Genomic DNA, 14,964 nt, shown 5'->3' with positions numbered 1-14,964 from the left:
AAGCCAACACTTTAATCTGCGTAACATTTGATTTAATGGTAAGTAGAGATCAATTTGTTCCTAAAAGTTCTTGAGCAGCGAAGGGCTGTCTCTGCTGCTGAAAAGGCAAACCTCACCGATTGACGGACAGGGCTGGACAACTCGCCAAGCCTAGACAATCGTAGGCATGCGCCACTGTTCTGAGGTGCGGCCCAAGCTCTGAGGCTCTGCTGCTGCTACCGGGGCAGCAACTGCACAAACGCAGCTCCCTGAAAATATAGTGTTGCACGCATAGTCCCTGCTCAGGTAGGGCAGTGGCGCAGGCGAGAGATTGTCAGAGCTGGGCGAGATGTCCAGCCCTGTCAATCAAGCACCAGGGAGTAGCCTCCTGAGCAGCCAGGGACAATCCTTCGCTGCTCAAGAACTCTGATGAACAAATCAATTCATACAAATTGATTCACCATACCTCTAATAGTAAGTTCTGGTATTCAACGGAGAAGAAACACAACATGTACTTAGTGAACAGTGTACTAGTACTTACCTCTACCTGACAAAGTGACTTAAATACAGAAAGATCATATGGAAGTAAATGTTCTTGTATGTTACTTGTTCCTACAGGACCCCTAGTGCCGCTGATCTGAGGAAGAACATGAGTAAACGTATGAAATCGGAGAGAAAAGAAAATTAGCTTATTGCTAGTAAGTCAGGAGACTAGTTTCTAATATACGATACTGATGATTAAAGGGAGTCTGTCAGCAGTACTAATGATGCAAAAATGAACTAGCGCTGCTCCCAAAAGTGCACTGGAAGTACATCGGGTGTGTGACTGCCAGCTGCAGTGCTTCAGGCTCAGTGTACGAGCAGTTCCACAGCCTCTCCCCTCTGCTGTGAATGACTGCTCTTGCAGTTAGCCTGAAGCACTGCAGCCACGTTTCTCCCCCCCCCCCCCCCCCCAGTGCACCTATGGGAACTGCAACCATGGCATTCAATGTACATTTTTACAGTACAGCACTGATTAAAAGCAGAAGTATGTTCTACCTCCTGTCCTTGCTCCTACCTATGTCTGTCAGCAGTTTTGCATTGAGAAAACTGATGTCAGACTTCCTGTAGGATTAGAGAGGACCTGTCACCACAAAATGCAATGCAATCTGAAAGCAGCAAGTTAGAGCTGGAGGAAATGAGAAGCCTGAGAGGCAGTTAGGTTAGTGTTAGGTACCCATCTGCAGAAGCCACCTTGACGTTGATAGATGGGCCCAACACACATTTGATCAAAATTGTGCTCGAAGAGCTTCCATTTTTAATGTATAGTAGGTATAGTACCACTTTAATCCAGAATAATACCTAGTTCTATTGTTTTCATGTATAACGGTGTGCAGCCATACAAATTTCTTGCTCTATATATATTTGTGGGAAAAGATTAATCTATACTGAAGAGTTATCGGTACAGGGAGGAGGTATTATCAGTGACTGATAGCATTGTGTGTATACAGAGATAGCTGTCAGGCACTGATAACACTTCCTCCTGCACCAATAGCTCTTCAAAGGGCTGCAAAAAAGCAAATATATAAAAGTATAATTTACAAGTTTTACTGTCTCTATATCTCAATCTGCTCAGCTTCTCTTGCTCTATAACATGCTGCTTTCAGATTGCATTTCCGAGCAAAAGGTCTTCTTTAAAAACTAAATGAAGAAAATCTGACTAGGGCTCCATTCAGACGTCCGTAGTTGTGGGTCCGTTCCGCAATTTTGCAGAATGGGTGTTGACCTATTCATTTCAATGGGGCCACAAAAGATGTCCGCATCCGTAGTTCCGTTCTGCAAAAAAGATAGAGCATGTCCTATTCTTGCCTGCAATCGCGGACAAGAATAGGCATTTCTATCACAGGGCCAGCCATGTGTGGTCCACAAAATGCGGAATTCACACGGCCGGTATCTGTGTGTTGTGGATCCGCAACTTGAGGACTGCAAAACACATGCGGACATCTGAATGGACCCCAAGTGTAAAAATGGTTACACACATATCATCACCACACATCTTCATATGGTTTACCTTTAAATACTTGAGCCTACAAGTAAAGTCAAGTATATGTCCCAGGTCGGTTTTGGCATCCCCGTTGATGCATGTTGGTTTGGCGTGGCGCAGTAACGCTGTTATTGCATATAGCTGAAGAGGCCTCATATGAAATACTTCCCCTGCTACAAGTAACTGCTCACCTTGAAGAAAGTCAAATAAAACAATGTCAACTAACAAATTTTACCCAATAAACCATAATTTATCTTCTACAATTTACTTTCCACATTTGATCCCACTTTTCTCCTCAGCTAGTGTGCCTGAACTTCTGCAAACTGTTGGCACTTCATTTTAAAGGGGTTTTCCGATTTCTAGATTACGATCACCTATACGTCATCAATATCAAAGGGTCAGACACCAGGTACCATCCACTGTTTAACTGCTCTCAGCAGCCACCATGGAGTCAGAAGTAGACGGCTCATCCCACTGTATAGTGTCTGTGCCAGGTTAATGTAGATCAACTCCCTTTCAAGGGAATTAAGCTTAGAACCGAAACAACCCCTTTAAATGGTCATTGTACTTTCAACAAATTTTGTCCTTTTCTCCCTCTAACAGTTCAATCCTCCTCACCCCACGCCTTAGACTTCTATAGGCAGCATGTAAATCTGATAAATCAGCATCTTCTCTACAGATTCAACAGAGACTGTTAGTTTATTAAGGGGCAGAGGGAAGAAAGAGACATTCTTCTCTAAGATATATTACTGAGATTCTTGTACTCATATGTACTATGATTTATGCAAAGTTTGTTGAAACGACAGTGGCCATTTAAAGAGGACCTGTCACCACAAAATGCAGTGTAGTCTGCACACAGTATGTTATAGAGCAGGAGGAGCTGAGCAGATTAATATATAGTTTTGTAGGAAAAGATTCAGTAAAACTTTATTAATTTTATACTTTGCTTTTTCTGATTTCAGTTGTACACACTGGAGGTGTTATCAGTGATAGAGAATGCCATCAATGTAAGTGTGCATACAGATAGCCGTCAGTCACTGACAGCTGTATACAGGGGCGGACATAAGTATAAAAAGAGCAGAGATATAAATGTATAAATTACTGAATCTTTTCCCAAAAAACCTATTTATCAATCTGTTCAGCTCCTCCTGCTCTATAACACGCTGCCTCCAGATTGCTCTGCATTTTGTGGTAACAGCTTCTTTTTAAGCACAGGTGAGGTGTTTGGAATATTGTTATTTCATAGTCACAAACAGAAGGTGTTCCAGGTTATCTACAATTATGACCTGTGATCTGAAGCTCTGTGAAATTACAACAATTAGGATGCTCTAACATCTGCTGTGCCTGACCATGCCGGCTGAGAGTTGCCCGTGCTCTGCATGGGCGTGCCGGCTGAGAGTTGCCCGTGCTCTGCATGGGCGTGCCGGCTGAGAGTTGCCCGTGCTCTGCATGGGCGTGCCGGCTGAGAGTTGCCCGTGCTCTGCATGGGCGTGCCGGCTGAGAGTTGCCCGTGCTCTGCATGGGCGTGCCGGCTGAGAGTTGCCCGTGCTCTGCATGGGCGTGCCGGCTGAGAGTTGCCCGTGCTCTGCCCGGGCATGCCGGCTTAGAGTTGCCTGTGCTCTGCCCGGGCATGCTGTCTGAGAGTTGTATCTGCTCTGCCTGGGCATGCTGAGAGTTGTATCTGCTCTGCCTGGGCATGCTGAGAGTTCTATGCGTTCTCCCTGGGCATGCTGAGAGTTGTAGATGCTCTGGCAGACTCCGTTTGCCATGTAATACTAAACTTCCCTTATAGGGCTGATGAAGGGAGAACATGTAACCAACAGCAACTTTCCCTGCAAAATAAGGGGTTTGCCTGGTGTGCAAGAAGCCTGACAGGGGCAATTAGTTAATGGCGATAGCTTCCATCTGAAAAAAGGTTTTCTTTGTGAGAAAGGCACTTTATAAAATGGGGCATCCATTACACAGCTGTGGATATTAATTCAAGAATAAGGCTACTTTCACACTTGCGCTTGATCGGATCCGTTCTGAACGGATCCGATCATATTAATGCAGACGGAGGCTCCGTTCAGTACGGATCCGTCTGCATTAATAACTTAGAAAAATTTCTAAGTGCGAAAGTAGCCTGAGCGGATCCGTTCAGACTTTCAATGTAAAGTCAATGGGGGACGGATCCGCTTGAAGATTGAGCCATATGGTGTCATCTTCAAGCGGATCCGTTCCCATTGACTTACATTGTAAGTCTGGACGGATCCGCACGCCGCTGAACGCCGCCAGACTGATGCAGTCTGAGCGGATCCGCATCCATTCAGACTGCATCAGGGCTGGACGGAAGCGTTCTGCTCCGCTCGTGAGCCCCTTCAAACGGAGCTCACGAGCGGACAGCAGAACGCTAGTGTGAAAGTAGCCTTAATCTGAAAGTCACAGTTAATATGGTTGAAAAAAGACATAAGTCCATCAAGTTCAACCAAGGGATAGGTGGGGACACGAATCCCAAGTATTTGATAAAGGATAATAATTTAGCATAATAAAAATGGATGGTTCAGCCCCGGTAATAACCCTTGTTAACTCAAAATCTATGTGGGATAAAGCAACATTATAAGCTCGTTGCATCACATTTATTCAGTTACATGTCAAAATTACCATTATGGAAAAGCTCCTCAGCCAGGACAGCTGCAATCCCATGGATTTCCTGTAAAGACAAACGATTCTTTATGGCAGGTCAACCACATGACATTCATGTGCCTGTGACATCCAGACAGGCAGCAATGCTACAGACATGAATGGAAATAAGTTATTGTGCTAAACTCCCAGGATTTCTAGCAGAATACATGATTAGCAATAAGGGTACCAGATATATATATAAATTATATAAAGCACACATATACAGTCATGAAGCAAAACACTCCTCTAATTCAGTATCAGTATTGAGAAAAAACTAATTTGAAACAGGTAAGTACCCGTTTACTCATTTTGGGCTAAAAATATTTTTCCAATTGGTCTTTATTAAATATTTTCAGCAGTTTTTGTGATACAGGTGGTTACAAATCAGTCTATTTGCAGACTGTCACTCCTGAGTTCTGTCAGCTCATGTGAAGCCTTATCTGAGGTGATGCGAGAGATGCTTTATATTTATTTTTCTTGGCCTTCTGTGGGCTATGCCACCACTTAAAAGGCCATCCATCTTTTATGGAGGGATATCTTATTCATCCTATAACTAGCTCTGGGATTTGACACCTTGCACTCCCAACTGATCAGCTCTTCGGGTGCAGCTCTGTCGCCGGAAGTCAGCGGTGGAACTACACAACGTCATCAACTGTGCATTGAAGAAAGCTCGCTACTACAGCGCTGCTCCCACTGAGGTCGGCGTTGCTCCCATTGGAGTGACAAACTCTGTCCACTACAATATCGACAAAAATGAGTTTTTTGGTGCCAGAGCTATACCCAAAGAACTGATAGCTCTTTGGTTAAGGCCTCATGCACACGGCCGTAGTGGTGCCGTTCCGTGCATTGGGGACCGCCATTGCGGTCCCCAACATCCGTGCAGCGGGCCGGACCCATTCAACTTGAATGGGTCCATGGTATGTCGGCACCGCCAAAAATATGACGTCCGTAGTGCTTCCAGTGTTCCGTTCCGTGACTTCGTTCCGCATCTCCGGAATTGCGGACCCATTCAAGTGAATGGGTCCGCATTCGTGATGCGGGGTGCACATGACCGGCGGCCGAGGATTGCTGACCTGCCTTTTGCAGGCCGCAATACGGCCACGGCCGCCCAACGCCCGTGTGCATGAGGCCTAAACAGAATAAAAGCTGGACCTTTGTAGCTAAGCAGGTGAAGTGCATCTATGGAAGGACACTTTACGTAGATATGTTATCCTGATAGAGACTCTGACTGCTTTTCGCTAAAATGGACTTCCCAGCTGATGTGTCGCTGTCAGATGATGTTAACTCAATTGATGATGTACGTTTTCTATTCTTTGAATATACGTAACATGTCAGAAGGAGGACATTATACCTCGATATCTATATACTTATTGTAATATTTAATAAAATCATATTATCAACGTTCACGTTGTACTTAAGTGTAAGAAACAAGCAATCAAATGAACAAGGGGGTCCCAGGTGTCAGACCCCAACCGATCAGATACTGATAACCTATCCAGAGGATAGGTCATCAGTTGTAAAATATCAGAAAACCCTTTTAAAATAATAAATACAAAGTTAAAAACAAAAACCTTGCCCATTTCACATAACTAAAAGAAAATACAAAAAAGACATACCGTATTTTTTCCCCCCATAAGTTGCATTCCCCCCCCCCCTCCCTGCATCTTATGGAGTGAATACTAATGAGTGCTTCCATTATGAAAGCGCTCATTAGTACCGGAGGATCGGGAAGTGGTGAAGGCTCAGATCACAGCACAGCCAAAGGCAGGAGGAAAAAGATTGTGGGCGGTGAGGAGCAGCGGCGTCCGGAGCAGGAGAGGTAAGTGGTTTTTCTTTTGTGCTCTATGGCTGAGGGCTGATGAGAGGCATGGGGGATGATATGCAGCAATGGGGGCTGATGAGAGGCATATGGGGCTCTTATCTGAGGTCTGATTGGGGGTCATTCACATTGGGGTCTGATTGGGGCTGTCAGCTGAGGTCTGATTAACATTGGGGGGTCTGTTTGGTGGTCTGACCTGAGGTCTAATAAAAAACATTTTTTCCTTATTGCCTTCCTCTAAAACCTAAGTGTCTTGTGGGAGTCTTATAGGGCGAAAAATACGGTAATTAGTATCAGCACGTCTAAAAATGTTCAAAATATTAAAAGGTGTTGGCCCATCTCATATATTGGTGGCCGATACGGGGGTCTCACCACTGGGACCTGCACCTTTCTCTAGGACGGGGCCCCTCGCACGACCACCGTCCATTCCATTCTATGGGAGTGCTGAAAATAGCTGAGCGCTGACTCATAGAGGTGAATGGAGCGGTGGCCGTTCTTGCGTGGTGTGCTCCCCATTCACTTTAATGAGAGTTCCAAAAATAGCAGAGCCAGCGCTCAGCTATTATCATAACACCAATAGAAGTGAAGAGCGAGCACGTCCCTCATGCTCGGTGCGCTCCTCTTTGCTTTGATGACCCGCACCGATCTGACATTTTCCGTTTTTTTAATGCAATATATGTACGATGCTGTAACACTACCCCTGCAAAAACCAAATGATCAAACATCTATGTCGACAGAAAAATCTAAAAGTTATGGCTCATTGAAGGCGGGGAGGTTGGAAATGAAAACATTACACCATCCTAAAAAATTGCCTCAGTATTTAAAGGAGTTGTCACAGTTAAAAAAGTAATTGTAAGGCATGAGAAGGTACCAAATGATAAAAAAAGTTATACTGACCATTCAAAACTCCCTCTGTTTCAGTACCACTGCTATAATCCTCCCTGCCAGGCTTTGTTTTCATGACTGCAGCAGTGACATGCCAATATACTTCCCGTGACTGCTGCAGCCAATTGTTGGCCTTAGAAGTCTTGTGCCATGTGTCGCTGAGGCCTGTGACTGGCTGCAGCAGTCAGGTGGGGATACAGGACGTGATCGCTACAGCCAAAAAAAATGATGTCATAGCTGCAGCTGTAGGGAGGATCTGAGTGAGGGGGCTTCTGAACATTAAGTATAAGTTACTTTTTTATTATTTTAATAACATCCCATGCCTTCTGCAATTCGTTTTTACTTTAAAAACCGCTTTAAGAGGTTAAAGAAGAAAGTAGAAATAAGTCTGATGCTAAATCCACATGTCTTACATGAAATTCCATTCTAGAAAGAAGCACAAATAGTGTCCAGGAGGAACAAATCTTCATTCTGTAATGTGAAACCTAACATTATGGAAACGACAGAATGACTTTTTTGGGCCTCATGTGTACAGGCTACACATCGGCCAGTCAGGTTTAACTCTTAATGAACTTACATATAGGTGAAAGTGCAGGAAATGTGATAAAGCTTTGGGTACGTTGACAGGGAACTTTGCGAGCAGGGCTTGCAGGTAGACCTCCAGATCCTTCTGTCTTTTTTCAACCAAGCTTTTAGAGTTCTTTCCGATAATCTTTTTTGGAGGCAATAAATTCCACTCGATTTTGTTTTCAGCTGTAAGCTAAAATGCACAAGTAAACATTAATAGAGCAAACATCACAGGTAAAGAATTAAAGGCTATGTACACCTTTGGGAGCCATTATTGCATTGTACTTCTTTTGAGCTAAAAATCACTTTTTCAACTGGTCTTTATTAAAAATGTTGAGCCGCTTTAGAAACATAGAAACATAGAATGTGTCGGCAGATAAGAACCATTTGGCCCATCTAGTCTGCCCAATATACTGAATACTATGGATAGCCCCCGGCCCTATCTTATATGAAGGATGGCCTTATGCCTATCCCATGCATGCTTAAACTCCTTTACTGTATTTGCAGCTACCACTTCTGCAGGAAGGCTATTCCATGCATCCACTACTCTCTCAGTAAAGTAATACTTCCTTATATTACTTTTAAACCTTTGCCCCTCTAATTTAAAACTGTGTCCTCTTGTGGTAGTTATTCTTCTTTTAAATATGCTCTCTTCCTTTACCGAGTTGATTCCCTTTATGTATTTAAAAGTTTCTATCATATCCCCTCTGTCTCTTCTTTCTTCCAAGCTATACATATTAAGGTCCTTTAACCTTTCCGGGTAAGTTTTATCCTGCAATCCATGTACTAGTTTAGTAGCTCTTCTCTGAACTCTCTCTAGAGTATCTATATCCTTCTGGAGATATGGCCTCCAGTACTGAGCACAATACTCCAAGTGAGGTCTCACCAGTGTTCTGTACAGCGGCATAAGCACTTCACTCTTTCTACTGCTTATACCTCTCCCTATACATCCAAGCATTCTGCTGGCATTTCGTGCTGCTCTATTACATTGTCTTCCCACCTTTAAGTCTTCTGAAATAATTACTCCTAAATCCCTTTCCTCAGATACTGAGGTCAGGACTGTGTCAAATATTCTATATTCTGCCCTTGGGTTTTTACGCCCCAGGTGCATTATCTTGCACTTATCCACATTAAATTTCAGTTTCCAGAGTTCTGACCATTCTTCTAGTTTTCCTAAATCCTTTTCCATTTGGCGTTTCCCTCCAGGAACATCAACCCTGTTACATATCTTTGTGTCATCAGCAAAAAGACAAACCTTACCAGCGAGGCCTTTTGCAATATTACTTATGAAGATATTAAACAAAATCGGTCCCAGTACAGATCCCTGTGGAAACCCACTGGTAACATTACCTTGTTTTGAATGTTCTCCATTGACTACAACCCTCTGTTGTCTGTCACTCAGCCACTGCCTAATCCACTCAACAATATGGGAGTCCATGCTCAATGACTGCAGTTTATTGATAAGTCTTCTATGTGGGACAGTGTCAAAAGCCTTACTAAAATCTAGATAAGCAATGTCTACTGCACCTCCACCGTCTATTATTTTATTCACCCAGTCAAAAAAATCTATAAGATTTGTTTGACATGATCTCCCTGAAGTAAACCCATGTTGTTTTTCATCTTGCAATCCATGGGATTTTAGATGTTCCACAATCCTATCCTTTAATAGGGTTTCCATTAATTTGCCTACTATTGATGTCAGACTCACTGGTCTATAGTTGCTCGATTCCTCCCTACTACCTTTCTTGTGAATGGGCACGACATTTGCCAATTTCCAATCTTCCGGGACAACTCCTGTTACTAATGATTGGTTAAATAAATCTGTTAACGGTTTTGCCAGCTCACCACTAAGCTCTTTTAATAATTTTGGGTGTATCTCATCAGGCCCCTGTGACTTATTTGTCTTCACCTTAGACAGCAAACTTAGAACATCTTCCTCTGTAAAGATACATGCATCAAACGATTTAATAGTCATTCTTTCTAGTGGAGGTCCTTCTCCTTTTTCTTTTGTAAAAACTGAACAGAAGTATTCATTAAGGCAGTCGGCTAGCCCTTTATTCTCTTCTACATACCTTCCGTCCTTTGTTTTTAATTTAGTTATTCCTTGTTTTAATTTCCTTTTTTCATTTATATATCTGAAGAATGTCTTATCCCCTTTTTTCATAGACTGAGCTAGTTTTTCTTCTGCCTGCGCTTTAGAAGTTCTTATAACTTGCTTGGCCTCTCTCTGCCTAATCTTGTAGATTTCCTTATCTTCATTGCTCTGTTTTTTTTTTCTCTTTACAGCCTTGAGATTCTCTAGTAGCAGGCTCTGTTTTTTACTCTGTTCCATCAGACAGCTCAGCTTATGCCTCCTTATTTCTTATAAACACTCATTATAGCTCAATTCTTATTTTACTGATAGAAATATGGCTAAACCCTCAGAGGACCCTGCAATTTTCCATTTTTGCATTTTCGTTTTTCACTCCCTGCCTTCACATAGTCCTAACTTTTTTATTTTTCCGTTCACATTGCCTTATGAGGGCTTATTTTTTGTAGGACAAGTTGTACTTTCTAAGGGCGCCATTTACGGTTGCATACCACCGCGCATGCGCCAGCTTTCAGATTCCCCTGGATGAGGCTGCTGCCAGGACACCGTGTGAGCCCGGACATGTGTAACATTGGCGCATGCACGAGATTATGGCGCACTGCGGGGAAAAAAAAGCTGAGGAGAGAATAATTAACAGCCACGCTGGGCTCCTTATGAAGGCAATTAGCGTATAAATAAAAGTGATTTTTATAAAAAAATTAAAGGACAGGTGGGGGTAAAACTAGTTAACCCCTTAGGGTTAAGGACAGGTGGGGGTAAAACGGTAGTTAACCCCTTAGGTGCCGCGGATCGCAGTTGTCGCTCATAGAGGTCGGGAGCCGGCTATGTGATTCTGCAGCCAGCTCCCGCCTCTGGCTGCCATGTTCAGCTCCATGCTGCTGTGTGCACAAAGCACAGGGCAGCAGGGACAGTGTGAGCTCCTATTCACCCTGATAGAGCTCTATCAGGGTGAATAGGACAAGGGTTCTAATCCCTAAGGGGGCTAAAAGTTAGTAAAAATAAAAAAAATATTAAGTATAAATGAAAAAGATTTACAAAAAAAATAAAAAAAATACACGTTAACAATAAACATATTAATTTTCAGCAGATTTGTGTAGGAAAATTTTTTTTTCCTCAAAAATAAAAATACCCAGAATATCGGTATAAATTATCGGCTATCGGCCTGAAAGTTCTCAAATTATCGGTATCGGCCTTAAAAAATCAATATCGGTCGATCCCTAGTTTTGGTGTCCGCCTCCAGAGCGAAATGGTGACTGAACGGAGGCAAACTGATGCATTCTGAGCGGATCCTTTTCTATTCAGAATGCATTAGTGCAAAACTGATCCGTTTTGGACCGCTTGTGAGAGCCCATGACGGATCTCACAAACGGAAAGCCAAAACACTAGTGTGAAAGTAGCCTTACGGACAACCCCTTTAGGACTGGGTTCACATTTAGCAATTGTGTCCAGCCAGTTCTTTAATGTCAGGGGCAAACACAACTAGTAACATTTTTGTGCCTTTTGTGCACCCATCCAGCATCCATAACCAGAAACAGACAGAATAACCCTACATGGTGTATTTTTCATTCTGGTGCAGGGAGACACCAGGTATTACAACCGATGTACCAGATACCAGAAACAAACCGATAGAAAACAATGGGAGCAGTTCTGGCATCAGTTTCCCTCCAGGAATAAAACGGATGTTCAGATATATCGGAATGAGACCTAAGTAAACCAAATAGAGATACCTGCCCAACAAAAAGACCCTCAAAGTAAATATATTTTTCATGAAATTCTTAGAATACAACTATAGTTTAATATGTAGATAGATATACAAGGCTATCATCCTATATGTAACCTTAAAGGGGTTTTTCAGGATTTTAATAATGATGGCCTAATATCAGGATATGCCATCAATATCTGATTAGCAGGGGTCCAACACTCTATACCAGTGGTGGCGAACCTATGGCACGGGTGCCAGAGGCGGCACTCGGAGCCCTCTCTGTGGGCACCTGCACCCTGGAAAAAGTATAAGGCGTGCCAATATGCATTAGAATTTTCCTGCTATTCATCAGCACAGGCAGCGCACTGAATGTAGGCAGGCTATTATAGCTAAGGGCTCTTTCACACCTGCGTTCTTTTCTTCCGGCATAGAGTTCCGTCGTCGGGGCTCTATGCCGGAAGAATCCTGATCAGGATTATCCCAATGCATTCTGAATGGAGTGAAATCCGTTCAGGATGCATCAGGATGTCTTCAGTTCCGGAACGGAACGTTTTTTGGCCGGAGAAAATACCGCAGCATGCTGCGCTTTTTGCTCCGGCCAAAAATCCGGAACACTTGCCGCAAGGCTGGATCCGGAATTAATGCCCATTGAAAGGCATTGATCCGGATCCGGCCTTAAGCTAAACGTCGTTACCATGGCTGCCGGGACGCTAAAGTCCTGGCAGCCATGGTAAAGTGTAGCGGGGAGCGGGGGAGCAGCATACTTACTGTCCGTGCGGCTCCCGGGGCGCTCCAGAGTGACGTCAGGGCGCCCCAAGCGCATGGATCATGTGATCGCATTGGACACGCCATCCATGCGCATGGGGCGCTCTGACGTCACTCTGGAGCGCCCCGGGAGCCGCACGGACTGTAAGTATACCGCTCCCCCGCTCCCCACTACTACTATGGCAACCAGGACCTTAATAGCGTCCTGGCTGCCATAGTAACACTGAAAGCATTTTGAAGACGGTTCCGTCTTCAAATGCTTTCAGTACACTTGCGTTTTTCCGCATCCGGAGTGTAATTCCGGCAAGTGGAGTACACGCCGGATCCGGACAACGCAAGTGTGAAAGAGCCCTAAACGATAATGATACACTATATCGGACTGTAGTACTCTGGTTAAATTGCCGTGTTGGCACTTTGTGATAAATAAGTGGGTTTTGGGTTGCAGTTTAGGCACTCGGCCTCTAAACGGTTCACCACCACTGCTCTATACCATATGAAGCATATGGAAAAGCACTGAACTGTAACATGCGTTCAGGTAAGAACATTGCCGGTATACTCACCTTTTCATGAAGATCATAGAAGTCACTGTAACGATGCTTCACAGTCCAATTGTATATTCCAGTATAAACTTCTATGACGTAAACCTAAGACACATAAAAGACAAAAAGTTATAAGAAAACATGTCTTTCTATACTGTTTATAGGGAAACTTCCATCATTTTTATCACATACTAAAAACCTATATGTGAATATTCTATGTCATTTTTTAAATAAAAAACAGATGTACGGTTTTCCGAATTTTTAATGTCCCTCCATGTACACTACATAGTTCCTGTCTGTTTGTTTGTCTAATTGAGGCAATTGTTGCATGTAAATGCACCCCTCATCTCCGTTGACAATTATTGGGAACATCCCATTAATTCCCAATAAGACGCCTGATTATGGCAAAGGTCTTTTTAAACCTCCTGATAATCTTTCAGTCAGACAGATCGGTCCGATACACAGAAAACCAACGCTGCATGTATTACGATCGCTGCACAAGCTATTACATGTGGCGATAATCCCTAAATCTAAAAGGCCCTTTACCAGGAGAAGGCTCTGGGACTAGTGTTGAGCGAACTTGTGTTTTAAGTTCGGCGTCATCGAAGAATCGCCTTAGGGGCGCTGTCCAATCGCAGCACAGAGCCAGGGAGAAAAAAAAACCTCCCTCACTCTGAGCTCTGATTGGACAGCGCTGCTACTGCTACTAAGTTCATATTCTTTGGACCCACGAAAGGTCCTCTTTAACTCCTTTATACAATTGTCTGCAGCGGTATCACAGACCCGGCACCCGGCCTCAATAACAGGGCATGCGATCTGTGGTTAACCCCTCAGATGTGGCACCTGAGGGGTTAATTGCCGCAGATCGTATGCCCTGTTATTGAGGCTGGGTGCCGGGTCTGTGATACCACTGCCTATACTTATGTTTTACATTCATTGGTGGCGCAGTGGCCACAGCTCCTCCCCTCCTCCTCCCTGCTATCTCCCCATTGGTGGCAGTGGCGGCCGCGTCACAGTGGAGAGGGAGGGACTCCTTCCTTCTCCACTGTGCTACTGAAGAGAACTTAGGCTGCGCAGGAGCGCGGCGGTACAGTCGCAAATGGCGACAAGACTAAAAAGTCTTGTCGCCATCTGCAAATTTTAAGTCGCATTGGCGACCATTTTGGTCGCCATCTGGAGCCCTGTTATGGATTCTGCTACCACGGACCATAACAGAATTTAGAATCCATAACTCGATTCTTCGAACTTTAGACGCCGAACTTCAAACACAAGTTCGCTCAACACCATCTGGGACTCTTCTCTAGTGGCAAGACACAAGCGTACCGGACCGACGAGCGTACCGCACCGACGAAGTGGGGGAGGGTACACTACACTTCACGGTGCTGCTGGAGAGGAGGCCAGAGTTTCTTGCAGGCTGAATTTGGCATGGATTCTGCAATAAAAATCCGTCAGGGATTCAATGAGAAGCCATGGATTATTGCCGCAGCCATGACAAAAGGACATGTCCTTTACTGGCATGGCCACGGCCTCCCACTGTAAAACAATAGGTGGCAGCTTTTTAGGGCAGACTCCATGCAAAATTCAGTCTGTAAAAACTCCATGCGATTTTCAGTTACTATTCTTTGCATGGATGGATGGATTTGCTATGGGCAAGATAGGACCCTAAATTCCAGCTGCGTCACTGATCCCCAACATTCCCATTCCGAGTCGCTGCTTCCTGGGTTCTCTGTGGGTCTATACTGGTTTCTCTCAGCACAGAAAATGTGATCACTCCACCAATCTCCATATTCTCTTGCACTCTCCAAGGGGGTTCTAGGGACGATCCTTAGCCTATTACTATTAGGACACCAGATCCTGACTAGTAGTACTATTACCATTGTACGGTCCTTCCACACAGGAATTTGCACTGGTGTTGAGCGGTTAGACCACCAGAGT

The 14,964-nt window shown here is 44.0% G+C and overlaps 2 protein-coding genes across 3 annotated transcripts in view; one reads left to right on the top strand and one right to left on the bottom strand.

The window, feature by feature from the left end:
• NISCH (nischarin) overlaps window positions 1-14,964 on the bottom strand; it is a 79,300-nt gene that overhangs the window by 63,284 nt on the left and 1,052 nt on the right. For both annotated transcript variants that reach the window (XR_005774184.1, XM_040407084.1), the window contains exons 2-6: window positions 13,051-13,134; window positions 7,945-8,127; window positions 4,643-4,691; window positions 2,030-2,193; window positions 521-616 (exon numbers count right to left, since the gene is read on the bottom strand). Coding sequence is in view for 1 of the 2 variants with exons in the window: in XM_040407084.1 (XP_040263018.1) it covers window positions 521-616; window positions 2,030-2,193; window positions 4,643-4,691; window positions 7,945-8,127; window positions 13,051-13,134 (576 nt within the window). In the remaining variant the exon portion in view is untranslated. The remainder of the gene's footprint in view (window positions 1-520; window positions 617-2,029; window positions 2,194-4,642; window positions 4,692-7,944; window positions 8,128-13,050; window positions 13,135-14,964) is intronic.
• The window catches only part of LOC120978762 (wiskott-Aldrich syndrome protein-like), a 43,366-nt gene continuing 29,042 nt past the window's right edge, over window positions 641-14,964 (top strand). Inside the window, exons 1-2 of the mRNA XM_040407093.1 lie at window positions 641-677; window positions 2,965-3,009. The gene's annotated coding sequence lies outside the window, so the exon portion shown is untranslated. The remainder of the gene's footprint in view (window positions 678-2,964; window positions 3,010-14,964) is intronic.

Source organism: Bufo bufo, chromosome 9 (genome assembly GCF_905171765.1).
Source record: "Bufo bufo chromosome 9, aBufBuf1.1, whole genome shotgun sequence".
NCBI classification, from domain to species: Eukaryota; Metazoa; Chordata; class Amphibia; order Anura; family Bufonidae; genus Bufo; species Bufo bufo.
This window is presented reverse-complemented; position numbering and strand designations above follow the sequence as displayed.